General features: G+C 40.5%; 1 protein-coding gene across 1 annotated transcript; it reads left to right on the top strand.

Annotated features, from left to right (window-relative positions):
• The first annotated feature begins 479 nt into the window (after window positions 1–479).
• Window positions 480–27,798, top strand: slc6a11b (solute carrier family 6 member 11b). The gene is made up of 15 exons (XM_079265955.1): window positions 480–722; window positions 1,224–1,451; window positions 2,023–2,157; window positions 2,256–2,396; window positions 2,579–2,660; window positions 6,747–6,879; window positions 10,356–10,490; window positions 18,565–18,668; window positions 18,884–19,008; window positions 19,893–20,005; window positions 20,323–20,460; window positions 22,409–22,511; window positions 23,459–23,559; window positions 23,978–24,148; window positions 25,429–27,798. The coding sequence occupies exons 2-15, from the start codon at window positions 1,241–1,243 to the stop codon at window positions 25,570–25,572; spliced, it is 1,836 nt and encodes a 611-aa protein (XP_079122081.1). The 5' UTR covers window positions 480–722; window positions 1,224–1,240; the 3' UTR covers window positions 25,573–27,798.

The following is a 27,798-nucleotide window of genomic DNA, read 5'->3' as shown; positions in this document are numbered from 1 at the left end:
AAAAAAGAAAAGGTTAAGCCTTTCAGATTGTATCTATAGTGTTGTCTGAATGGTTGCATGCTGCATTTTCAACTTTAAATGAATGTAGGGCTTGATATGTAGCCTACATTATAGGACTTTTTTTTAAATCAGGTTTTTGTTGCATTTTGTATGGGAGCGCCTGATTTAGTTGTGTATGCCACATCTCACCCATGAATTTGTAGACATGATGCCTAAATAATGGGGCGGCTGTTATATAATAAGCTACTAAATATTGTAAAATGTACAAAAAAAGCTCTAAAGCTCATGCTTAGACTTACACCAACCTAACTTTTTTCTCGCGTTTTGCCCGTCTCTCCTTATGTCACCTTGCTCTCTCTCTGCCGTGGTAACGCTGATGTGAGAGCTAGATTGGTTACAAGATGGCTTTTATCCAAGTAGAGGCGCTTGAGAGTAGACCGCTTGGAGAGTGGGAGCGCAGTTGCAGGTTTTCCATTGCATGGAGCAAGATCTACCGTCACTCTGCCACGTCTGGGATCTTCCTTTATATAGACGGTAGACTCACCACCACCACTTTACTCAACGCGGATCCAGATTGTTTTCATTTTCCTCTTTTGCCCCCTCTCTCCTTTTTTTTCACCCCCCTGATCAGGCTTAACCACCCTGTGTTTTGTAAAGGCAATTGTTTGTGCGCATCATCACAGGAACCAAAAGGAGGTTTGCCACTGTTCCATAGGAGACCGGTGAGTAAGCAACGGATTGTTTCATGTCTTTCTACTGCATGATACATTTGTTTTTGTTGTATTGACATATGACCTAACTTCTTACTAGGCTGCTAACTTACATTCAGTAAGTATAATAACAGCCTATAATGATGATTGGGTTAATTGATTTGCCCACTAACATTAACATGAATGTACAATGTCTTTTCTACTTTTTTATTCATGATGTTGTTGTCCTTCAATTGAATGAATAGTTGATGAGGCGTCACACTTAATTCCACGTTGTTCTTTTTTTATACAGATACATGGCTGATACAGGGCCATGCAGTTGCATAATAAGTGAACATTAATTGGACTTCTGTTGATTTGAACCTTCACATGGACTTTTCAATGGGCATGGTTTTGCACTGATGGGACAGTCCCATTCAGATGTTGCAGGAAAGATACAAATTCCAGAGGAAGTCACTAAATCCAGTTTTCGGTTATGAGGTCACCTTTTACACTATTCTTGTGTTTGTCCAGCGGGCTGCTGGAGCGTCATGACAGCTGAGAAGAGTGGGCCCGTTATAAACGGTAAACCAGAGGATGGCAAAGACCCGGAAGGGACCAGCTCCACCGTAGACAAAACGCAGTACAATGAGAGGGGCCACTGGAACAACAAGATTGAGTTTATCCTGTCTGTGGCTGGAGAGATCATCGGGCTGGGCAACGTCTGGAGGTTTCCTTACCTCTGCTACAAGAATGGAGGAGGTAAAGACGTTTTCAATTATCTGTGGACATACACCAAAGAGTCAAGGCAGTAGGAGAGGTTTTTGTTTTAGCAAATAGGTGGACACAAGATAAGCTCCCTTGCTGGAAGGAGGAGGCAAAACAGGTATGAATTGAAAAGGCAAGATAAGAAAAGAAACACATCAGTGAATATTACCTCTGATTACACATAAGTAGGATAATATATGGTCATTAAAATGGCAGATTCCTGAGTAAAGGAGGTAAGACAAGTTATTTTATCATACCAAAAAGGGCTTTGATTTTATAAAAAATGGCATGGGAAATATACAAATATGATGTCCTTTATGATTCCATCCATTATGCACAATCATGTTCATGAAAGAGGTGGTTTCCCTTAATAGACACCATTAGACAACACCGTATAGATCCTCCATTCATCACATGAAAAGGTCATTTTGCAGTAGAGAGTGTCATCGTAGCGAGTGCTTTTATCTAAATCTTGTGAATTGCTCCTGTCGCACTCATTTAAAGTTTTATCTGACTTTTCTATTGATTCACGCTCTGTAAATATTTTTCTTTTGTGTGCCTAAAGGTGCATTCTTCGTTCCATATGTCATCTTCTTTGTGTGCTGCGGTATCCCTTTGTTTTTCCTGGAGACTGCCCTGGGTCAGTTCACCAGTGAGGGAGGTATCACCTGCTGGAGGAAAGTCTGCCCACTATTTGAGGGTGAGAAAACCCGCACTTCACATCCTTTATCAAGGTGTGCTGCAATTGTTAATTTCGTTTGTGTCTCTTTTGACATCTGTGTCTCTTTGCCTTTTCAGGAATTGGTTATGCAACGCAGGTGATTGAAGCTCATCTTAACGTGTACTATGTAGTGATCCTTGCCTGGGCCATCTTCTACCTCTTCAACTGCTTCACCACCGAGCTGCCGTGGGCTAACTGCGGGCACTACTGGAATACAGGTAGGAGGAGTGAACAGTGGATAAGAGAGGAAATTATTCTTGTGTGCAAAAATAATCATGTGCATCTTTTTTGTTTCAAGAGTAAATTAAATAGAAAATACCTCATAGGGTTTAATGTGAAATACCATATCTAAATCTCTACCTGCAGGACGCACTAAAAAGTAATAACATTGTGTATTCAGAGAACTGTCAGGACAGCTTTGGAGAAAATGCCACCAACATTACAAACCCCAATGCAACCTCTCCAGTCATTGAGTTCTGGGAGTGAGTACATTGTTCATTACATTTTTTTCATGTGTTCTGTCATGTTCATTCGTCTTTATATGAGATTTCACGCTCTGTTTCTGTGTGCAAAGTCCCATCGGAGGGCATACTGTTAGGATGGCTTTCATCTCTGTGGGTATAAAGTATTAATGACATCACAGTTTGTATAAAAACACAACAAGGAGATGCAGTTCAGGCAGTCTACAGCATCTCCTTTAACCCTTGTATGGTGTTCATTTTTTTGTTACTCAGCAGGTGTTGTGGGTCTGTTGGACCCGCTGTATTTTTGGGTTTTTAATTCAACACAATCAAACTATTTTACGTTAAAATACTCAACAGATGTTTTCTTCATCCCAATTAGAAGCAATATAAACAGCAAATATGGTTAATATTTGCCTTTTAACTTTGTTATAACACATTTACGAATTAAAGTGCTACTCGTTTTTTTTTTTGTTGATAAAAATCAAGAAAATCAATTATAATCAAGATATGAGTGGACAAAATTCAACAAATTTACAAATGAAGCAAGGTTGTTCATAACTATTGACTTTTATTTATTTGAATTTCATTGAATTTCATTGGTAATCAGGTCATTTTACACAGCACAACACACAGTTTACATTGAACACATTACATTGTAGAACACATTGCCTTTTCATACCAGCCTATTCAACACATGAGTGGCAGAGTTTTACTGTGTGTGTGTTGCATATGTACTTCTTGCACTTGATGCATGTATATTGCGTCTTTCTGTCCGTCTTGGGTCCACACACTTCGCAGCGTTGCTTTTTGTTGCTGCCGGCCGCAACCTAGAATGATGAAAAGATCATGAATTTTACTAAAACCTCTGTCTCGCAAGGTATGAGTGTCAAACATATACTGCAACAGCATCACACACTTACCTCAGGCTCTGCAGATGGTGGTTCTGTAGGTTGGGTGGATGGGGCACCAGCATTGTCCTCCTGAATCCTCCTCACGGTGGCTGCAGAGGCGGCGGTTCTCGGAACATGCTGTCTTCTCAGGATTTGTGGTTTCACCAGTGTCTTTCCAAGTTCCTCGAGAAAGAGGCGTCTCCTCTGGAGCTTCCCTCTGTTCCACTCTGGGTTCAATGCCATCCAGATGACAAAGGCGTTGTACGCCGAGATGTCCAGTGTGTCAAAGAAAATCACCAGTGGCCAGCGTAGGGTCCTCCTCTTGCAGCTGTAGGTAGACACCAGCTTGTCCATGTTGTCCACCCCTCCTTACAGCAGGCCCAGACATGAGGAGGACAGACTGAAGGTACATAGGACCTCCAATTTCCACACTTTTATTAGCCCGGGTCCAGTGGACCCGAACACCCTGTATGTAATATAAATGTGTAGGCGGGGGGGTTACGGTGTGCGGTCGATGAACATTTTGTCTGATATATGTTCTTTGCAGAAAATGAGCCAAGGCCAATAAGTCTGAGTTTGAAAAAATAATGAATCATATTCTTTTTGTTTTGATGAAAAATGAAAACGGGTCCCACAGACCCGAACACCATACAAGGGTTAATGTATTATAACGTTGAAAATCTGAGCTTCTAATAGCTCCAGACTTACACTGACCCCCCCTAACATTTCCCACAATAATTAGTCAGCCCTTTTCATATGTGTGTGTCAACAGGCCCTGGTAGGCCAGCTGTCTCCCAGCTAGAGCCATGTGTGTGGCAGCGGATCAGGCCTTGTCAGTGTGTAATGCTGACCACACTTCCTGTCCCGCTGCCAGTGGCTGTGTTTACACTGCTGGGTAAAATCGAATTAGATTAAAAAAAACAGTATATTGCAGTCGGATGGTTGAATAAAAAAATGTGATATATATATTTGTGCTTCTAAATCAAAATTTAGTGAGTGATGATTTGTGTAACGGGAAAGAACATAAACCTAACCCCGGAGACCGCCATGCCCAAGGGAAATGGCCAAAAAGAGAACCACCATGTTACTGGCAAAAATAGAAACCAACCAGGCTTTGTTTGATCCATGCCAAGACAGACTGTTATGTTTTGTACGATATATACAGCATAAACAAACATCAGAGCAGTAAGTTAAACAAGCTGTATTTTGCCATCTGTATGAATGTTTACGTTGGTGCTCCAAAATCACGTTGCACAGTTTTATCATCCCATCTTTACTAAAATAAAAAGATTGTTCACTGAAATAGAGTTTGATGAAAGACTCACAAACAACGACATTATTTCGTAAATATGCGATTAATTTTGTACATATGTGCAATAACTGTACCAGTGCATCACTAAAGTAATGATATGTCTGGACACATAATTTTGAAGGAACCAAAACAAAAGACTGGACACAAGACAATGCAGATGTCTTGAGGTCTCTTAACCAAGAGGATGCAGTACTGTGTTATTTTTTACATTTCAAAAGTTCACACATGTGAAAAGGAAAATTGTATTTGTTTCTTTGGTAAAACTAACTAACGCAACTGAGTCTCTTTATGATGGTTATTTATGGGACCAGGTAGAAGATATCTATCTTCTGCTTGCTTATCTGTAGATTGAGCCATAACGAACCCTCAAAAATGACTAGATATTATTGTTTACCAGAGAGACTTGCACACCTACTCCGTCATAATCACACACACGTTGCCTTGTAGAAATATGTAGCACTTTGCACCCATATGAAACGGATTTATATACGTCGATAGATTTATAGACGATAGATCTACAGATACCTTTATATAGATCATACAAAAGTAATTTACACACATTATTGTTCACATCTTGCCCTCTCGGCTGACATGGGGGGCTGTGTTGGACCTAGCCTGTGGCCGGCCACCAAGAACATGTCACAATGATCAATGGCTGGTCAGGAGCTCCGGGGGTGAACTCGGTGGCAAAGATTTGGCAGCCCCATGTAGCCCTATGGCTCTGAGTCTCACTTCTCATCCACCATCAATGCTGTTGCCTGGCTTTGCTTCAACAAACAGGAAACACACTGTTGATTCACCACCGCTGACAAGATGATGTCATAATCGCTGACAACTTGCTCGTTATATTGCACCTACACTGTTACATTTATATTGCAGGGAAGAACATTACAGTTGTAGTAGACCTATACTATTACAGTAACACACTACAAGCTACTACTGGATTCCATTGGCTAGATGGCTCACTACTGCCGAGCAGCATGCTGAAACTAGCCATTTCAAAATATACTTTATTTGTCCCATTGGGGAATTTGCTTTGGACTCCACACTGCAGTTCCACAACAAATTAACGAATAAACGGCACAGAACAAATGCTGACAGCTGCTCGATACTTCAACTTATCAGACGGCAGGTGGAAAGTGACTGAAACATTTTAGGTAGAGGGTTGTATTACCTTGTAGTTGTATCCTTAACTGTCAGGTTAGCAGCAGGATCAGGGTCATGGACAGGAGGAAGTTGCAGTGTGAATCACAGACGATTTTTAAGGTCATCCAGTACTGCTGGTTATTCCCCTTGACGTCGTGCTGCTCTCTGAGTCACTGACAGAAAGTGGATGTATGGTTTGGTCAGGATGGCAGTGTTAATGACTGAGCTACACTCATCCTGAGTGACTGGGCAAGTACATGGGGAACCAATAAAACACATTAAAGGTAATTTAGTGATCAAAGCAAATAAGAAATTGTTTTGTTTTGTTTCTCAATTCAATTACAAATCTTAGATGAGTTCTGAGGCTCAAGAAAAAACATGTCATTGCATATTATATTTGTCAGCTAGTGCAGTATGCCAACTGGGGTGATGGACAATGTTTTGGTTTTGAGGAGTAGACAGACTTTGTGGGGTTGAATAATGCATGAACTGAACTATAAACTATGGTTAACAAGACCAAAATACATTATTATTTATATTGAGCAGCCTCAAGCAAATATTTATTTTTCATCATCCGTCCTCTGTGTTGTAAGTTAAGTTGCACAATTTGCAATTAATACCTGAAGACTGACTGAAGTTCTATTTTCAATACATCGACATCACATTTTTCAGAAAGTGTTTAAAGAGGCTTATACCTGTGCCACACAAGAGTATTAACTAAATTGTAAATGACCTCTGCTCTCTGTACCAAATCAGACGCAGAGTACTGAAGATTTCAGATGGTATTGAGCACATGGGGGGAATGCGCTGGGAGCTCGCCATGTGCCTGTTCCTGGCCTGGTTCATCTGCTACTTCTGTATCTGGAAGGGACCCAAGTCAACTGGCAAGGTGAGACTGAGTAATGCATGTTTACTGTTATGTGTGAGTATGTGGAAGTCTATGCGGTTTAACGGCAAGTATTGCATGATGTTTTCACACGCTAAACAGGAGGAAATATTTGTGTAACGCTGTTGTCACATCGTTCAACTCATGATGGAGAAATTTGTATATGTGCAGGAATACGTGTGCATGCTACTTTGCCATTTTTTATTCACTTAGAATTTTAAATTTTCTTCCTAAACACTGAAACAGTCACAAGATAAAGCACTTTCCTTTTTTTGTCCTCAAAACAACACCATCACAAGAGGCCACATGCATCCATCCATCCATCCATTTTCTATCCGTTTATCCGGGGTCGGGTCGCCGGGGCAGCAGGTTTAGGAGGGTATTCCAGATGTTGCTCTCCCCAGCAACGCTTCACTGCTCTTCCTGGGGGACCCTGAGGTGTTCCCAGGCCAGACGGGATATACAATCCCTCCAGCGTGTTCTGGGTCTATTCCGGCGCCTCTTACCAGTTGGACTATGAAGGGAGGCTTCCCGATTAGATGCCCAAACCACCTCAGCTGGCCCCATTCGATGCAAAGGAGCAGCGGCTCTACTCCAAGTTCCCTCGGAATGTCTGAGCTCCTCACCATATCTCTTAAGGATGCACCCAGCCACCATACGAAGGAAGCTTATTTCCGCAATGTCATTCATTCATTCTCATGACCACATGTGACGGTCAGAACGTAGATGGGCTGGTAAATCGAGGGTTTCACCACAAGATCCGGTACAACGGCCACAGCACTTCTGACACCCTGCACCGAACCACCTGTCCGTCTCCCGCTCCATTTTACCCTCACACTCAATCAAGACCCCAAGATACTTGAATTCCCTCGCTTGGGGCAGTGAGTCACTCCCAACCCACAGGGTGCAATCCATCGTTTTCCAGCAGAGAACCATGGCCTCAGACTTGGATGTACTGACTCTTATCCCGACCTCTTCACACTTGGCTGCAAAGCGCCCCTAGAGAGTACAGAAGCTCATGTTTTATTAAAGGAGCCAACAGAACCACATCATCTGCAAAGAGAACAGATGCATGAGGTCACCAAACCAGACTCTCTCCTCGCCCCTGCTGTACCTTGAAATCCTATCCATGAAAATCACAAACAGGATTGGTGACAAGGGACAACCCTGGTGGAGGCTAACACCCACTGGAAACATGTTAACTTTGTGCAGAGTGTACGGACACAGCTCTAACTTTGGTTGTACAAGGTTTGCTTATATATGCATCCCCCCTCTAAATAAAAGATGAAAGACTACACTACCTACTCTTACCCTTCCTTCCATCATCCATTTGAATGTCCTTTGAGTCTCTTTTAGCAGCTTTGAGGAGGATAGTGAGGATGCTGCACCTTGCTTTGGACACTCAGCTCGACGAAAGAAACTCCTCTCAGATTCAATGAGCCAGAATGAGTAGAGAGTCAGAGATGGAGTGAAAAAAGAGAGGGCCGAAAGAGAGTAAAGAGAAAAGAAGAGAGGTGTGTGAGGAAAAATGAATGGATTCACATTCTACATGACGGGGGGTGGGGGAAACAACCAAGCGGCAATGCCTATATCTCCCTGAAGTGTCTTTTGTCTGGCTGTGAAGTAAGAGGGGAGAAGGCTTCTTCATGGCTGGGCTTTAGCAGCCGGTCCAAGAATGATTTCTGTATTCACTGGAGGAAAGGAGGACGTTCATGAGGGGCATGCAGAGTATACCCTCAGCCTCCGCCTCGGCTGCCTCTCTCTCTCTCTCTCTCTCTCTCTCTCTCTCTCTCTCGCTCTCTCTCTCTCTCTCTCTCTCTCTCTCGCTCTCTCTCTCTCTCTCTCTCGCTCTCTCTCTCTCGCTCTCTCTCTCTCTCTCTCTCTCGCTCTCTCTCTCTCTCTCTCTCTCTCTCTCTCTCTCTCTCTCTCGCTCTCTCTCTCTCTCTCTCTCTCGCTCTCTCCTGCTATGAGAAATAAACCACAGCCACCCATTGCAAGAGAGAGAAGTGCTTTCTTCTCCACAGACCCTACAGCCCATTCAGTTCCGACTCTGCTAAGCTGTTTGCTTTTGTTGGCTGTGTTTGCCAGCCATTCTCGCATTTAAGCCCTCCTGTTAGATTTACGGCGAGGCAGGGGCAAGTTTGACCAGTAAATTTGTGGTGGCTTAAATGTTTACCCGTGGTGAGCTGGATGGAGCTTGTGGAACACCAAAAGTGCATGCAGAGATTGAATATTGTCAAGAAGGTTTAGGATGCGTGATCGTTTTATTTGACAAATTAAAGGAGAGATTTGCTAGGCAGGAGACAACTTTTCCCACACTTTCCCCGTTGGCCACACTAGGATTAACAAAGCTTCGTGCGGACAGCCTCATTAAGTCTTGTGCATCCTTACTGCTCAAGCACTACCTTGGTTAGGAATTAATTTATTTCTAAACTTTTGATTCAGGTTTTTAAGGTGAAGGATATTAAGGATATTCAGTAAAGCCGAATGTTATCCATTTATGAGTGGTGGAGGGCAGAATAAAGATTTAACTGGCATTTCACATAGGTCACACTTGTCCCCACACTGTAAAAGCAAGCTGCATTTATCTGAAAGTTGGATTAAGAAGTTCAATATATCAAATGCTTCAAATCCAAATGCTGCTTGCAGTTATAATGTGACCAGGGTTGTACAGTTAATTGGAGTGTGCATGCGTTTATGGGTGTGTGTGTTTAGGCCCGTATGTGTGAATGATCTACTTTATCTTCGTCTGTAGTATGCGCACACCCATTTCAGTGTTGTGAATGAAGTAGAGTGTGTGTGTGCACTCATGCACTTCTCTACGTGCTTCAAAGAAAAGCACATTTTCCCACACTGCCAGCATCACTCCTCTGGGCTTCTCCTGTTTAAGAGACAGGGCCAGAGGAGCCTTCTTTTCTTTTCAGTCTCCTGGCCTGGCTCTGTTCTGTCCTGTTCTGCCCTCAATTGGACTTTGACTGGATGCCAGCAAGCCAGGGGATGTATGCGGCCCGCCTCTGCCTTCCAAGAGGCCAGGGTCTTTGTTCAAGAGATTTCTAAGAGTCTTGAGCTGTTGAGCACAATTCTGCAAAACCTGAATAATTCAATAAAAAAGGAGTGTTGGTTTAATGGTTAGCTACTGTACTGCACTGAATGCACTGTAGTGGAGTTAACTTGAGTGATGTGCATGAAACCCTACCAGTTGTTGTACTGTACATACTGTACTCAAAGTATATGTATATGCGGGACTAATAATCCTTTATTGGTCCCGCAGAAGTTCCCCACTGCGGGACCAATAAAGGATTATCTTATTTTATCTTATATATTTGTGAAACATGGCCATGTTGACTAAAGCCCAAAATTATTAAGCTGTGAATACTGTTGGAAGGTGTTTTGCTTTGCACTGCTTCACTTTGAGTTCTGACAGTGTCAGAACTCTGTATATAAATTAATATTCCAAATCTGCATATTTATACTTACAGGTTGTGTATGTGACAGCTACATTTCCTTACGTCATGTTGTTGGTCCTGCTGATCAGAGGAGTGACTCTGCCAGGAGCATACGAAGGCATCAAGTTCTACCTCTACCCGGACATTTCACGACTCTCTGACCCTCAGGTAGGCTTATTTCCAAAGTATCACTCTCATCTATGGCAAACAGTTTACGAATCTGCCTCTTTCAAAAAAGTAAAATGTTTAAAATATAACCTCAGACTTTCCCACACATTGCAGCGATAAAGAAAATGGAGTTGTAACACTTATTAGCTGCATGGTGGCACATTTGTCAAGGTTGTAGAAGCTATTGGTGTCCTTGCCTGTAGAAGGCATATCATGTCTACGAATACAACTGTTAGAGGTGGGGAAAAAATCGATGCTGCATAGTGTTGCGGTATTTTGCATGGCAATATTGTATCGGTACACAAACACCAAGTTTTGATATTTTATTGCATAAACTATTAATATTGCAATTAAGGATGTCGGGATTAACCAATTTTGCCATAACTGCGGTTATATAAATCACGTCAAGTTAAAGAAGCTACGATATCTATGGTGTCCTGCTTCCTGCATAGAGGTTTGTTTGTGTGCAGTGAAATCTCCTCTTTCGTGAATGCACCAGTTACTTTTGTGTGTTTGAGACAGTGAAGCGTTGCTGTAAGCATTTCAGAGGGGAACCAAGACCCCACTGCGGGACTAATAAAGGATTATCTTATCTTATCTTTAGTAAATTAAAACATCATCATGATATGTTCAAATGCTATCTTGTAAAATGTAGTTTTTGGTGAGAAACTTGAATAAATCCAGTTGTTTGAAGGATAAGTTTTCACAGCAACATAAATAGAGATTAGAGAGTGAATTTGACCTATTTATCATCCTAACACGAGCTCTAAGCAGCTTATAATACATAATAAAAATTAATAATTTTAGGATTTTTTCATCACCACTATAGATGACTTAAACGAAGTAAAAGGAAATAGTTGATGATGATGATAAATATTTTGGTTCATTGGCTCAATACGCATATCTCAAAATCGCAATAATATTGTATTGTGACTTAAGTATTGTGATAATATCGTATCGTAGGGCCTCTGTTGATTCCCACCCCTTACAGATACACTGTGGCTGCAATTACTTTTCTTGCTGCTGGTGGCACAAGTTGGAACTGCAAGTCCAGAAAACCCAAGTCCTGTTGTTTTTCTGCATAACATAGCCAAACAACCAAATGGCACCTCTCTTGTGGCAAAAGTCTAAAACAAAGGCAATATGTTCCATTTAGTTATCAACATTTGGCTTTGTTTATATGCCCCTCTGTAGTGGCACTGATACTACTGTTTTTTTTTAAATGTTTTAATGCAATGAATGTTCTTAATTGTTAAAATCTCCTTTTCTTTTGCCTTATGTTTTGATGCTTTTAATGGTTTTATATGTGAAGCACTTTGAATTACCTTGTTGTTAAATGTGCTATACAAATAAACTTGCCTTGCCTTGCCTTGCCTCACTGTGGCTCACAGTAATATACAGCCAAGATTATCATAGCAGTGCTGACACTTCCTGCTGGTGATGAGATGATCAACGGCCAGGTAAATAGTGAGATTTGAGAGCCTGGAGGAGTTGACAGTTCAGGATTTGAGGCTAATAGAGGTGGTGCATCGACATATAACTCAGACACACACACAGAGCAGACTCCTTAACCTCGTCTGGAAAAGGAACACTGCTCGGGCCGCAAAGCAACAGTGCAGAAAATGTCAGTGGATGGGGTGTCATGACAACATGAATCGATATGGATGTAGAGTTTGAGCGGAAAAGATGGATGGATGGATGAATGGATGAATGGATGAATGGATGAATGGATAGATGGATGGATGGATGGATGGATGGATGGATGGATGGATGGATGGATGGATGGATGGATGGATGGATAGATGGATGGATGGATAGATGGATGGATGGATGGATTAATGGATGGATGGACTAATGGATGGATGGATGGACTAATGGATGGATGGATGGATGGATAGATGGATGGACTAATGGATGGATGGATAGATGGATGGACTAATGGATGGATGGATGGATGTATGGACTAATGGATGGATGGATGGATGGACTAATGGATGGATGGATGGATGGATGGACTAATGGATGGACTAATGGATGGATGGATGGATGGATGGACTAATGGATGGATGGATGGATGGATGGATGGATGGATGGATAGATGGATGGATGGATGGATAGATGGATTGATAGATGGATGGATGGATAGATGGATGGATGGATAGATGGATAGATGGATAGATGGATGGATAGATGGATGGATAGATGGATAGATGGATAGATGGATGGATGGACAGATGGATGGATGGATAGATGGATGGATAGATGGATGGATGGATGGATTAATGGATGGATGGACTAATGGATGGATGGATGGATGGATGGATTAATGGATGGATGGACTAATGGATGGATGGATAGATAGACTGATGGAAAGACATGACTTCAGAATTGACCTCTCATTGAACCCCTTCCTCAAGCAGCGATGGTGCAATCACAGATTAACTACTGTTATGTGGTTTAGCAGACCTGTCAAGCTTTGGATTTCCCTGCATGTTAAAGTGATGTGCACTGTAACAAGCGCAATATCTGAGATTTAACACAAGAGCAAAACTGTAAGGAAGTGACTACACGGTGTGTTTACTGGCTGTAATGTGAACAGCAATCGTTAGCATGTGCAGCTTACTCTTGCACCTGCAGTAGTAATCTATCGTTATCTCAGAGGAAAAATCGGTTATTATTAAGTTTGCCTGGGACATACAGCTTTAACCTCGGCCTCGGTGTAAGTAGCACTCAAGTGAAGGAGTCTGACGGAAGCATAAAAAAGTCAGGTGGAAACTGTGTTTTCAATTCATGGAGCTGATACAGCCAACTAGCTGCAGCTGATAAAATATATTGACCACAGTTGTTCTTTCAACAGGCAAAATAAATTACAATTATGATTTTCATTTGCATTTTTTTTAAATTTGAAATAATTGGACTGAATGGTCAGGTTATATCATATTATATAGATTATATCATATTTAATCACTTCCTCCTGTTCAGACTCCAATCCTGTCTCAACACCTCTTTTAAACTCTAAACGGCAACAGCCGGTCCATGGTGTGAGACGCTCTGGATGTGATAACAAGGACACATTATTGCCTCTGAAATTATGAGAAATTGAGTCGGCATGTAATTGTACAGACAGACAAGCAAGACTGGATGCAAGCAGCTCCTTGTGGTGAGAAAAGGTGTTAAGAACATACAGTATCAAGCCACGATCCCGGCTTGGATGGTATAATGCAGTATATAAAGACTAAAACATTAACTCTTGATAAACTGCCTGTTACCAGTTATACTGCATTGTTATATCCAAAAAAGTAAGCCTATAACATGATGTTTGATTTTTATCTTCCAATTATTGTCCAGTGAGATGATTGTTGCATCTGGAAATTCAGTTAAGTTAGAGAGAGAGAGAGAGAGAGAGAGAGAGAGAGAGAGAGAGAGAGAGAGAGAGAGAGAGAGAGAGAGAGACAAAATGGATCGACAAGCAAAGAGCGAGTGAAGGAAGGTGATAAAGAAGTGCTGCTGTTTGGCAGAGGAAGACATTACTTCTGACACCGATGTTAAATTAGCTTCCTAAGGGACAATCAGGGTTCTGTTCTGTTGACCAGGCTGTGTGCAGTGTGTGTCACCTGCTCTTTTTACACCCCTGAACTTCATCATGCATTATCTATTCTCTCCCCCCATCCCCCTGCACTGTGCATCACTACTCCTCTCTGCACTTCACACACTCCTTTCTTCCCTCCCTCCTTCCGTGTTATCTTTCCATCTGCTATAACCAAGACTCTGTTGCTGTTTGTGTCTTTGCAGCCTCTTACTAGTCAAGCCTACCATCTAACTTTCATTCCGCTCCTTATTTCCAGCATCAGAACATGATCTTCCCTTAATATACAAGAACAGCAAGGCCCAGCATGTTATTGTGTGTGTGGTACCCTTCTTTATCGAAAGAGACGGACAACACAGACATCAGCCAGACAGTAATATGTGCTAAGCCTACTCAGTGGATGTGTTAAAGGCTCAGGTACAGATAGTCCCTTCAGGGTTTATTGTTAAATTCAAAACTTTAATACTTTCAATGTAATAGCTCATGTTTTGCCACTTGAGCCGTAGGGGACTTATTATCACCTCATAAAGTTGATATGATGAAAGTATTACACATCCAGCAGCTAGCTGAAGATGTCGTCTATACTGTTAGATGCTGAGCAGTCACGTAAAGTGGAAGTTTTAGAGCTTTGTAGCCGAAAGAGCTTCAAAACTAAATTAAAACAGTAAAGCTCTCAGCTTCATCACGCTTCTGTGTTGTTTAGTTGCCATGGAGTGTATTTTTCAGCTATTGAGAAACTCATTTTCAAATTGATTTTATTGAGACGAGTTTACATTTGATTTAAATGAACAACCTTCATGCACTACAGTCTGCTACATTTGATCTTTGCAGTATTGTTTTATTTTATCTAAGAACCATCCATTTTTCAGTGAATCTAAAGCATTTGAGACAGTATTAACAGTAATAGTTGTAGAAAACTCAACAGCATGCCGACGACTAATGACTTAGAAGACAAGATTGTTACATGACAGCATCAATATGCACATTTTAAAAATTATAACTTAGGTAACCAGTTTCATTTGTAATGGGTAGAAAACCCATTTGCTTTTTGTTACTTTACTGGGATGTTTGACATTCTCTTTGCAGAATGATGTACAGTAGAGTTTGACACTACAACACCGTTGACACAGAAGTTTCTTTCTTCACCCTAAATCTACATTTAAGACATATACATACGAGTAATGAAGTAGGAGAACAAAACATTTGACTGTTTATCAGAAGCTAAGAACATCCCTCATTGACTCATTGCTGCTTGCACCATCTGTAGAATGTAATATAACGTGATGATTATTTGGTAAAGTGGCGAGTGAAATCTAAGTGATTTATTTCAGCCAAACATCTTGCTGCACTTCACATAACAGTATTGCCTACTGTATGGATCTCAATTATACAAAGAGTGCGACATCAGTACATTACAAGAAGACTATCTTACAGCCAATGTCATCCAGCTTTCACACAGTAGAAAAGTTTGGTGGAGCCAGAGTCTCAACACGACCAAACACAAGCCGGCCAAATTAGGCACAACATCAACAAGTGATTCTCTCTGCGCCTGGGCCTCTAAGGTTTTCCTGCGCCGTGCGGCCATCAGCCGGGGCTGAACTAAAGGGAACATTAATGAACATTAGGAGAGAAAGGCCTGTTCTACCACAGGAACAGTCCTGTGTTTGTGAGGTCACAGAAGTTACCGTGGTTACTCTCAGGAGGGAGCGAAGACCGTGTGTTTGTTAATTGTTTTGGTGGGGAAATGAGATTAGTGGCTGAATGGTGATGTGAGAGAGTTTTCAAAGAGCCAATGCTACATTAAGTTTGAATTTGCTTGCACACCGTGCTATCCTGTGGGTTCTAGGGTCCTGTGCTGAACTTCAAACTAGTTTAATAATAATGCATATTTGACCAATTCACTGTCTCAGTGAAGACTCTTGCATGTGTATATCCCCATGCAGCCTGTAAATCTAAAAACTTTGACCCATGCCCACATTATACCTATTGGCCGGGATAAAGAAGGTGATAAAGGTCTTGCATTACACTTCATCTTTACTTATCATCAAACATTTACTGGCAATTTGATTCTGAATTGTTTTGCTTTGAATCAGGGACCTAACTAGGATGTTTTCCTTCAACCCAGTGTGTACTGGACTACGCCGCGACCCTAAAGAAGATTAATGAATTATCTTTAATGATCCCCTTATATAGGAGTTCACTCAGGGACATCTTAGTGTGGCAGTTGATTACGGAACAACAAACATCATACCTAAATGATTAAATAGGTTGTTTGTCAGCGTCAAAGTCACAATGCTTCCAGGTTTTGTGAGGTACAACATTGTCAAGCTCCTTCCAACTTTGCTGCTTAGAGAGAACAGTCATTGTTTACATAACCACATATATTTGCTTGTCAGGAATATATGAGCAACCAATTATTGAGCTTTTCTTGTGAGGATATGTGTCTTACAGACGCCCAAATTACAACAAGATTTAAAGTCTACAGCAGGGCTGCCCATAACGGGGCCCGCGGGCCAAAGTTGGTCCTCCATGAGGTTAGATTTGGCCCTCAAGATGTTTCTAGTGAAAAACTTTTTGTATTTAATAAAATAAATATGTAAAAGAAATATCTGTTAATGCTTTTTTAATTTTGTGGCGATGTGAATATGGTCTATTGGCTCTAATATGTAGGATCCCTAATTAATTATTATTATTATTTTTATGATCTGAGAACAGTGAGCAGAGTGACACTTTGGCGGGAAAGAATAAAGACAATAATGGAGAGGTGGAGAGAGTGGCACATGGACTAGGGGCATTTCAAACAAAGACTTTTTTTTTCAGACGTGAATTATGTCTCATTTTCAAGCAATCTGTACTGAAGAAGTGCAATATCCATCGTCACTGCGACATGAAACATGCACCAAGCTGATGCGTTTTTTTGCCAAAGACCAGCGAACTGCTAGCTAAACTTTGCACACAACAAGGCACTCTTCTCTGCTCTCCCAAATTAGTCTGTCACAGAAAACACTAACACACCACATTGAAGATATGTCTCAGGACATAATAGTGCAAAAAAAGTGCAAAAGGTGCAGAATTTGTTTCCTTTTCAACAGCTTGGGGTGAGAGCAGTGGTAATTCAGATTCAGTGCAGCTTTTTGTGTTTTTGCGAGTGAAAAGATAAACAGAACACAATAACTGGCTTCTATCAAGACACTGCAGCACCTTGAAAGGGAAAGATTTGTTTGCGGCTGTTTGGAGATTGCTTGAAAAGAAAGCTGTACGCTGGGAGAAAGCGACTGGGATTAAAATGGCAATGTGTTATTTAACACTGTAAAAGCAAAAAAATCATCCAATTAAGGGATCTTGGGATCGTATTGCCACTTTGCATCTGAACATCTTTGCTTTTTATCCGTGGCCCACCATTAAGATTCAGTTTTGGCCCTCCAAGGGAAAAAGGTTTGGGCCCCCCTGGTCTACGGCCATAGTGGCTCTGTGAGGCTGTAAGTGCAGTGTTGCTTTGAGTTCAATGCTCACAATGAAAATGACAACATTTGCAAGTTACATAGGTATAATATTTACTATGTTCACCATCTCAAGCTTCATTTATGCTTTCCATACAGAAATGAGCTGAAGCAGAATCATAACTATGAGACGTTTAGTTATTTTACACTCCATGCAGTTTTCTCCTCGTGGCAAACCGATATTCTCTCAACCTGTAGGGGGCGGTGTATCGTAAAACCCACGTCTTCTGTATTCTTTCATCCTTGCAAAAGCAACAAGCATAAATCAAGCTTACATTTTGCGTGTTACTTTTTCAATGCTTTTCCCACAACAGACAAAAATATTGAATGTTTAAGTAAACCCTTAATTATACTCTAGCTGTCCCCAGTTAATCCCCACCAAACAGTCAAAAGGACCAGAGTTGGTGGAGCGAAATATGAATATTTAGGCACCGGAAAACTTTGTATCTACTTTTAGGATGTTAATCCATGATTTATGCTGCTCCACTGTGTGCAAAGAAATAGATTGAGCTGAGCCATAATTTCATTACAAAGCCACTGAGATGATGAAAATCAGGTAGATGAGGAGTAACAAAAGAAATATGGGGTTTCATTACAGCAGATAAGTCACCTCTTGACCTTTCATGGTAATCTTTTTTGAATGGGAAATCCTGTTCTACTTTTTGTAATTCTGTGATTTAATTAATCAAAACAATCTCACAAAAATGTATATTGAGAAGCATAGATGAGGTGGAAATGTAACCCTTAACTGCAAAGCATTAAGATGCTTTAAGAGTTTCTCAAACTTTGATTTGTGTCTGAATATATTTTAGAAGAATGGTGTTCACCCTTCCCCTCCAGGACAGTTCGAGACGATATGCTAAAGAGGATTATAGTTGTTCTCTCTGCTGGAAAAACTATTTATTCATACTTTCTGTTTGTTATTCTTCACAATGATTTGTTGTTGAGCTGTTTAAGTACTGTTTGTTTACTCCCACTTTTCCTTCAGGTGTGGGTGGATGCTGGAACCCAAATCTTCTTCTCCTATGCCATCTGCTTGGGCTGTCTCACTGCTCTGGGAAGTTACAATTCCTACAACAATAACTGCTACCGGTAAGACCAGAATACAGGTAAAGCCCTACCTTTGAAAGGTGATTGATAAGAATGAATGGATTGTCACTTACTATGTCGTTTCCATTCATCACACAGTAGTTTCGCGCATGAGAATATATAAGGCAGAAAGTCTGCGTTGCCTTTAGTATCAGGTCCGGGCACAGCTCTTACAGTAAGTGTGATCTCCTTCTCTGTCTGTCTGTCTTGCTCCTCAGGGACTGCCTCATGCTGTGTTGTCTGAACAGCGGCACCAGCTTTGTAGCAGGTTTTGCTATCTTTTCTGTGCTGGGCTTCATGGCCTACGAACAAAATGTTCCTATCGAGGCTGTTGCAGAATCCGGTGAGAGAATAACGATCACATTTCTTCATCAAGTATCAAGTCCAAGACTGTAGACTGTAGAACATACTGTAGACTGCAGAGAGCCTGTCTGAATCATTGTATTGTGGACAAATGGACAAACATAACCAGTTATATAATGCCACACTCTTCACCTCAGCTCTTAGACCACCGTAGTATGATTTATTCAAGTCAGTATGAATGATTTCGTGAATGTGACAGAGCGAGAGAGTTGGAATTTTGTATCAGAGCATGGTGAGGACAAAGTTACATTTTTTAGATAACGTGTTTAAGGGTCTCTCACAAAATGTAGGCGTTAAATAACGCAGTGGCATTCCAGCTCTTATTTTGAATCAGTTTTACAACTGTATCTCATCTCATCTCGTTCATTTCCCCCAAGATCAGGCATTGTGCCACTTTGTGCACTTACAGTATATTTACACGTCTATCTGCCTGTAGTTTGTAGACAGCGTTTTGTTGAGAGAGCTCTTCAAACCACTTTGCCAAGTGGAGGTTTACGAGCATCTGCATTGATTTTTGATGATGTTTTTGTATTGGAATAATCCTGCTTACGCCACAATCATTTGCCAATGATAAAATTAGTATAATAACAATAAAAAGCCTAAAGCCTGATGTGGACTCCAAGGAAAATAGTGTTAAACTTAAGGCACTGTCAAATAGACAGCTGTAAGTCCAAAGATCAACTGATTTCACTAAACATTAAAAGAAATGCCAGCAAAGGTTAAATAGGGTGTAACTGAAAAGCGAAAGATTTATGGACCAATCTATGATTGTTGCTATTAGGCCATCAGACTCCAGTCTTGAAATTTTCACCTGCTGTAATATGACTACTGTTATGATTTTTTGTGTGTTTTTCTGTGGTACAGGTCCTGGTCTTGCATTCATTGCATACCCAAAGGCTGTTACTATGATGCCACTGTCTCCACTTTGGGCCATTCTCTTCTTTTTGATGCTCATCTTCCTCGGTCTGGACAGTCAGGTGAGGAACACTGGTGTCACAATATGAGAATATAGAGAATCTTTAACTTTTTAATAAAATTCAAAGGTTGCTAAAAAAAGAGAGGGGTGAGGGGGGGGGGGCGGCTGAGTTGATGTTTTGGCTCAAATTACACTGTTTATAAATATGTATTGACATTATCTTATACTTTGGATTTTGTTCAGTTGTTGAATACTAAGCCACTATGAAATAACTACGTTGTCTGTACTCTACCATAGTATTGTTTTTCTCAACTAATTCATAACTAAATGCAAGGATGTTTCCATTGAAACAATTATCTTATCTGTTTTGTTTTGCAGTTTGTGTGTGTGGAGAGTTTAGTGACAGCTGTGGTGGACATGTACCCGGAGACCTTCAGGAGAGGCTACCGCAGAGAGCTGCTGATTCTGGGCATGTCTATAGTCTCCTTCCTCATAGGACTCATCATGTGTATGGAGGTAAGACTCAGCTATAGGAAGACATGTTTACATCATCTGGAGAGGCGAGCAAAAGAAAGTAAAAGAAAGTAGAACGTCTTCGCCTAAGAACACCAAGAGACAAAATGATTGTTTGGCATTACACTGCTACAATCATACAGTACATGAAGTATGAAACAAACAAGTCAAAGATGTAGACTGGAAGCTTGGGCTGTACCAAATGTTTTTGAGGTTTTTTTTACATTCAAAGCTTTTGTCATAATTTATGACGAAAGAACCCTAAAAACGATGGAAAGAAAATATATAATTTTGGTTTTTGTGGTTGTATAAATATAATTCATGGTGCTGTTAGATTTCTGCTCGACCGCCCCCTTAATAAAGAGGGCAACAGTTTTTTTTTATACTATTTTTTTTGGGTTTGCTTTATTAGGTTTGCACTTCTGGGGAGGTTTTACCTTCACTTCATGCTTTTCTTATCTTTTCTATGAGGGCATGTCAGCATCACCGTCATCATCATCATCATCATCATCATCATCATCATCACTACCACCAATTTAGGTCTAAAGTCTGAGATGAAACCCAGCCAGGTACATTCTAGATAAAAGGTCAACAATCCATATGATAGAAAAAATGTGGCCCTGTTGGATTAAAATCATTTGATCCAGAGTTTATCATGTTTCAATCCTAAAGGTCATTTAGAGCTACGTTCATGTCACCAGGTCTGCTGTGCTCTTAAGACATTTCATCTTTAAGTCATAATAACGGAAGAGATTCTTGTTCCCAACACTATGAAGAAGGTCTTTCATCCACTAAAAGCTTTCCATGTGTCCACATGCACTGCTCTCCATCCATCCCCACTGTAAACATGCTGTACTGTTCTCTGGTGGCCCATAATGGCGATGAAACAGGGGGAAATAATTGAATGCAATATTAAAGTGCAGGACTTTCTCAGTCTTTCTGCCATTGTAGACTGTTTCATCATCACCACCAATTTTCCCCTCGGCTTTTACTCGTCTTTCAGCACCTGCACCTCTCGCCACGTTATTCTTTTCTGCCACCAAAGAGCCATCGTGAATAAAATGTCACAAGAGGCCTGGAGTAGGATTAAATAACCGCTCAGAAGGTCTTCTGGGAGTAAAGTTCAATACCCGGCTGAAATATGGGGATGAAGACACTCACTGAGACATTTTGGTGATATTCTTATGTTTGAATATTTGCGTTGTTGCTGAGAATTAGATCATAAGATTGATACCACTCTCATATGTATTGTATGTCCAATCAAATCTCCAGCTAGCAGACGGTTAGCCTAGTTTAGCACAAACGATTGAAATAGCGCAAACGATGACCAGTTTTGTCATCACGGTAAGGTCAAAGTTTAAATTTAACGTAAATTTAACCTGTTGGCAAAATCAGGCGAGTCTTAGCTAAGCTAACCAGCTGCTTGCTTTAGTTACATATTTAACTGACAGATATTAGTGTGGTATATCAAATTAGAGTATTTCCCAAAATGGGCATGAAGATCACATATAACGCAGTATCTTATAACGAACAAACAAAAAGGTCGTGCTGTCGGCTGAAATTGCTTTTCTACAGTACTTTGCTTTAAAATGTTCTCAATGTATCAGAGATATAGTGGACCACTAAAGAACAGTGTGTAGTTTGGGTTTAAATAGCCCTCCAAAGAAATATCCATGATTACTGAATAGATGTTTTATTAACACCACAGCAGCTTAGAACCTCTTGAGGCCATGAGAACCATGGTCATTTTGGGACAAATTCAAATTTTTGTTAAAAGAAATATCAGTGCCCGAGCTGCTTTCTACATTGGTTTACCATATGTCACTATGACATCGGCCCCGACAACCAACTTAAGAAAACATGAATAATTTCATATTTGATGTGATCAAACCAAGTCTGATGCATACACAGTGTCTGTGACAGAAAACTGACACCTGTCTCGTCCCATCAGGGAGGAATGTACGTCTTCCAGCTGTTTGACGCATACGCTGCCAGTGGGATGTGTTTGCTGTTTGTGGCCATATTTGAGTCCATATGTATCGGCTGGGTGTATGGTAAGATAACAGTCTCAACTTGAAATATAACTGGAGGTCTCACAGAAATGTGTTTTTTTATTTCTCACCCTTGTCATCTCAGAAAACAATCGTCTTTCTTATTCAATTCAATTCAATTCAATTTATTTTTGTATTGCCCAAAATCACAAATTACAAATTTGCCTCAGAGGGCTTTACAATATGTACACATTTGACAACCTCTTGTCCCGGGACCCTCACATCAGAACAGGAAAAACTCCCCAAAAAAAACCCTTTAACGGGGAGGAAAGAGGAAGAAACCTGTGGGAGAGCAATAGAGGAGGGATCCCTCTCCCCGGATGGACAGAAGTGCAATGATGTCATGTGTAGAACAGGATAGTGAATTACAACTTATGTTACTTATGTTAACTGTCACACATTTCAGCAGAGAGAAAGGCCATTGCACAAACATTGAATCATGCGTTTACCCTCTGCTGAAATAATATTTCTTCTCTGCCCTCTGCTGGAGAATGGGCACAAACACATGCATCACTCACTTAGAGTTATACAAGGCACACACATCTTTTTAGTGAGATATTGAACTTGATAGTTTGGTATTATAGCAGTGTGAAAGGTTTTTTGTATTTTATTGAGCAAACATAGTGTAGTGCATTTGTTTCTAATTGATATGCTCTCCTGCAATTGACATTATCACATTTAATTGTTGTCTAATTTAAGCAGACAATTTGTGTATTTATATATACATATTAAAAGCATATAAATATTAAAATATATACTAAAAGAACATTTTACATGAAGTAATGCAGAATGCCTCCTCAAAGAAAGTTTCAAACAAAATGTTATCCACATCTATTCAGCAGCTTTATTTCGATGGCTATATGTCTTTTAAACTGTCAACAGACATCGATCTCATCATTATCTTGATGGTACATGCAGAAACTCTGAGTGACACATTATTTGCATTTCAGGTAGTGACAGATTCTACTCAAACATTGAGGACATGATTGGCCACAAACCTGTCTTCTTCATCAAATGGTGCTGGATGATCCTGACCCCGGGCATCTGTTCTGTGAGTCTGATTGCAGACACAAAATCAGGCATCGTCAACATATCATGTAGATGAGCTCAATAGTGATGAAGGACAGACACATTGGGAGGATGCTCTTTGATATCTTTCAGATGGATCCTGGGTTACCATTTATTTATGGGAAAAAAATTGTCAACAACAGTGTGCCGCATATACAGCTTAAATGGTATCTGGGTTTGGGTGAAGGTATTAACATTTTAAACAATGGCTTTGGATTGTTTTCACATGACTTATTCTGTACATGTCTATTGTGGGTGGCCTTACATTTATTTAGACCTGTATTTGCTACGGAACCATACTGCCTATGAATTCAAAGTGTGCAACCTTCAGTCATCGATAAATGCATCTGTTTCTTCCAATCCAACATTGACAAATAGGATTCTAATTTCAATTTCTGCAGGCAATCTTCCTGTTCTTCCTGATTAAATACAAGCCGCTGAAGTACAACAACGTGTACACCTACCCTGACTGGGGCTATGGTATCGGCTGGTTCATGGCCATGTCCTCGATGGTCTGCATCCCCGTGGGCATGATCTGGATGATCTGGAAGACTCCTGGCACCTTCTCTGAGGTACACATACACACATGGACAACTCTTACAAGGTTTTCTTTCATTGAAGAAAAACAGTAATGTTCATGCCTTATTGCATGAAGCTTTAATGTCGTTGACAAATGCACTTTCTTAACATACCAGTAATTACTTTTAAATCAATGAAGCAATGCTGTTGATGATGAGTAGCCTCCAACTAAACCCTGCAACTTTCAATCTTGAGAAAAAACATTTGTTTTCTACAGAAAAACCAGACTGTTTTTTTCTTCCAAAGGCCAGAAATGTGATGTAGTGTTTATTTGGTTTGCACAGACCATAGATAGATAGAGAGACCATAGTTTCCATCAGCCTCTTCAGTCTCATATTGCCAATTTGCCCAGGATGAGCTGCAATGGTAACGGTTTGATGACATAGAGAACCTTTCTTTGTGTGTTCAACTAATCTATCAGGTAATTTCCCCAAATCTGACCCCATGGCAAACATTGTCAAAATGCAGTGTGGATTACAAGGTTTGCGGCCATGACTGTCATCATCAATAGATGTACCTCGCAAGCAAAATATTTGGAGGATAACGCAAAGCCAATTATAGCAGAGCACTCCTTGTTCAAAACAGTGACTGTTGTTTTAGAGATGCAACCCGTTTCACCTCGTAATGAAGGACATGACTTAAAATAATCCAGCGCTTGGATCTATCTGACTTTCTCAGAGGGATTTTGACACAGTTTATCTTCCATCACTGCTTTCAGCAGACCTGAGGCATAATGAAAAGCAGAGGACTGATACTTGTGATATCTGTATGTTTTTAATGCCAATATATTGTGACAGCTTCATATATTTTCATGTGCAGTCCTTTATGGACAGTGACTATTCAGTTAGTATGACATTGTCAAATGAGTGGAATAGATACTTCATCATTTGATATGATAGCAGTATGTTATGAAACAAACTGTGTGAGTGTCTTAATGCTCTATTGCTCTATTAATGCTTCTATTTACCTGGTCATCCCTGAAGTAGCTCATTAATGAATAGGAAATCACCGATTAGTTTAATGTCTATTCAAATGAGGAAATGGTTAGTTGATAAACTGTCATAAAAAGCTGATTTACTGTATTTGTCAACAAATGAATCGCTGACACAGACATTTTATATCTGGATACATTTTTTTGTTGATGCATTTTAAGTTCCTTCAAAGAGTATGACCATATGCATGAACTGTATTTGCTTTATGCCGTTATCCGAAAAAGCATTGTGGTGGAAGACTGAAAAATACCATTGTTTCTCTGTCTCAATGCTCTCTGCAGAGAATGAAGAAGTTGACGACTCCCAGCCCGGACCTGAAGATGAGAGGGAAGCTCGGCGCCCTCAGTCCTTATGCCGCCAACGATGCAAAGCTTAAGGTTGATGGAAAAGTATCCACCATCTCAGAGAAGGAGACACATTTCTAACCAACCGCCTGACTGACCGACCAAGCTGCCTGCCCTCTTCACAATAAGTCCAACAAATGACAACTACAGCAAACAACAACAACATTATCCACCACTACACACAACAGGAAAGGAAACAAATGACTCAAAGTGTTGTTTTTGTTTTGTAAAAAAAAAAAGGAAAAAGAAAGCAAAAGCTATCACATTATTCGTAGTCTGCTTATGTTTTGCACAAACTTTCATAACACATTTGTTGTTGTTTTTTTCAGTTAACATTGTGAGTAAAGCAGCTGTTTCTTTCTTTTCTAACCATTAATATTTTAAAATATGTTTGATGACGTACAATTTAAGGTTAAAACTTGTGTTGGTACTTTGTCAGTACTGGGCACACGAGTGTCTGGGCCTGTAGAACGATACCAATGTGCTGTGTTGCAAAAGACTTACGCTGTACATTTATTGGCAAAGTGCTGTGCCTCTCTATTAGGTACTAGGTACCCAAATGTGACCATCTAAGATGTAGCAGCTTGGGGACCATTCTACATAGTTTTGTGTGTTAAGAGAATACTGCAGTATGTGTTCGTACTGAAGCTCTACCAGAGTACTGAGGGCATACCCTGCAAGTTAAACTTTAGTTGTACAAAAAGAGTTTTGCCATCAAAATGTCGGACGTTATCTGAACCAGCTGTGACTGTGAGGGTTTTTAGGCCTTCAGTGATTCTTATTTACTTGATTTCATTGTTGTTGCAAAGCAACATCAGCAAAAACTCTGCTTACTGCTGTAATTGAATAATATTATTCGAATATTCACCATCAAGTTATGATTTATTAGGTTCTTGAGGGCTTTGCTGATTTCCACTGCACTGCTCTTTCTAAATAGACATCTCTTCTCTGGAGGTTCAGATGAACGTTGAAGGAAAATGACTCGTAAAACCTGCAAAAGCATTCCTCTTTTAGAAATCTTAAATTGGACATCTATCGTTTTGAGCTACAAAGCTCCACACGGCCACAAATAGTGAGTGACTCGCAGGCTGAGTCTAAAAACACACCTCTCTCCCTCCTCTAGCTGCCCTCCTATAAGTCGTGGGTTTCTGTCATTTCACAGCAATTATGCTGAGCCTAACACAGAGTGACGGACAGACGGGCTTCCACCCCTGCAGTTCTGCCTGTAAAGGAGTAGATGCACGCCCATCGGCTGAGCATTTTAAAACCCATCTGTCCTCTATTCCCCCCTCTTTTTATTCTTTACCCTTCTCGCCTTCTCTCCTTTCTCCCCCTGTCCTTCCTTCTCATGCTCAACCTCTGCTTGTCCTCCTCGTCCAATGTTTTTCCAATTCTTTCTTTGACTTCTCTCAATCACTGCTTGAGCAATAACACTTGCCTTGTATGAAACTGTGATGCTGCTGAATGCTTTGTGTTTCATCTCAGACTTAAGCATCAGCGATAGTCTTGCTATTGATTCGTGTTCACTGAAAAGAATACATCATTTCATTTTGCTGATTGAGGCGATGCCGGAGTGAAAGCACAGTCTGTTCCTGTCATTCATTTTATTGTGGTAAGAGTCAATGAGCTGGTCTCATTGTTCAGATCAATCTCAGTTCATTACAGCCTCATCCAATCAGCACTCGGGTGACTCTGAGTTGTCCTCCCTTGCTTTATCTGGCTTTCTCACCTCTCAGCCTTTCTTCCCACTGTTCTTTGTTTCCTGATGAAAATGCAATCAGAGGAGAGCATCTGAGAGAATGAAACTCAAATGTCTATCTTTACAGTTTTTCAGGAGGAGGCAAAGAAAGCAGGGAAAGAAATAAGGAATTGACGAGCTGAGGAAGTGCGTGATCGAGTAAGTGACGAGGGAAATAGAGGATAGCCCCTCCTGTCTAAGCTGTGACATCCTCTTGAACATGTGATTGGTCCCGCTGGCGTGGTTGCATTACTGATCATCACTGATGTTTGTGCAAGTTAATAGTTGTGTGCTTTGGCAAATTCTAGCCTGCTGTTTAACACTGATCTTGTTGATGTATATTTGTACATCTCCTTCTAGAAATCTGTGGTCTACTTCTTTACATGGAAGATGTTTTAAAAATAATTGCTGTATTAAAAAGAATACAACCTTTGATTGGACTTTTGATATGTTGCTCAAAAGATCTTGTTATAGAAATATAATGAAAGGTGTTTTACTGTTCTGTACTGTTCTATACACATTTTGGTATTCACAGGACACATGAACTGTCTGCTTACTCATTTTTAAGA

The sequence above is a fragment of the Melanostigma gelatinosum genome (genome assembly GCF_949748355.1).
Source record: "Melanostigma gelatinosum genome assembly, chromosome: 3".
NCBI lineage: Eukaryota > Metazoa > Chordata > Actinopteri > Perciformes > Zoarcidae > Melanostigma > Melanostigma gelatinosum.
Note: the sequence above shows the minus strand (reverse complement) of the source record. Positions and strands in the feature narration are given on the sequence as shown.

What these genes read in the sequence shown, in the direction of transcription:
- slc6a11b (XM_079265955.1), top strand. Translation starts at nt 1,241, where the DNA reads ATGACAGCTGAGAAGAGTGGGCCCGTTATAAACGGTAAACCAGAGGAT. An exon ending in CTGCTACAAGAATGGAGGAG is followed by an intron (nt 1,452 to 2,022) that starts GTAAAGACGTTT and finishes GTGTGCCTAAAG; the next exon opens with GTGCATTCTTCGTTCCATAT. An exon ending in CTCCTGGCACCTTCTCTGAG is followed by an intron (nt 24,149 to 25,428) that starts GTACACATACAC and finishes TGCTCTCTGCAG; the next exon opens with AGAATGAAGAAGTTGACGAC.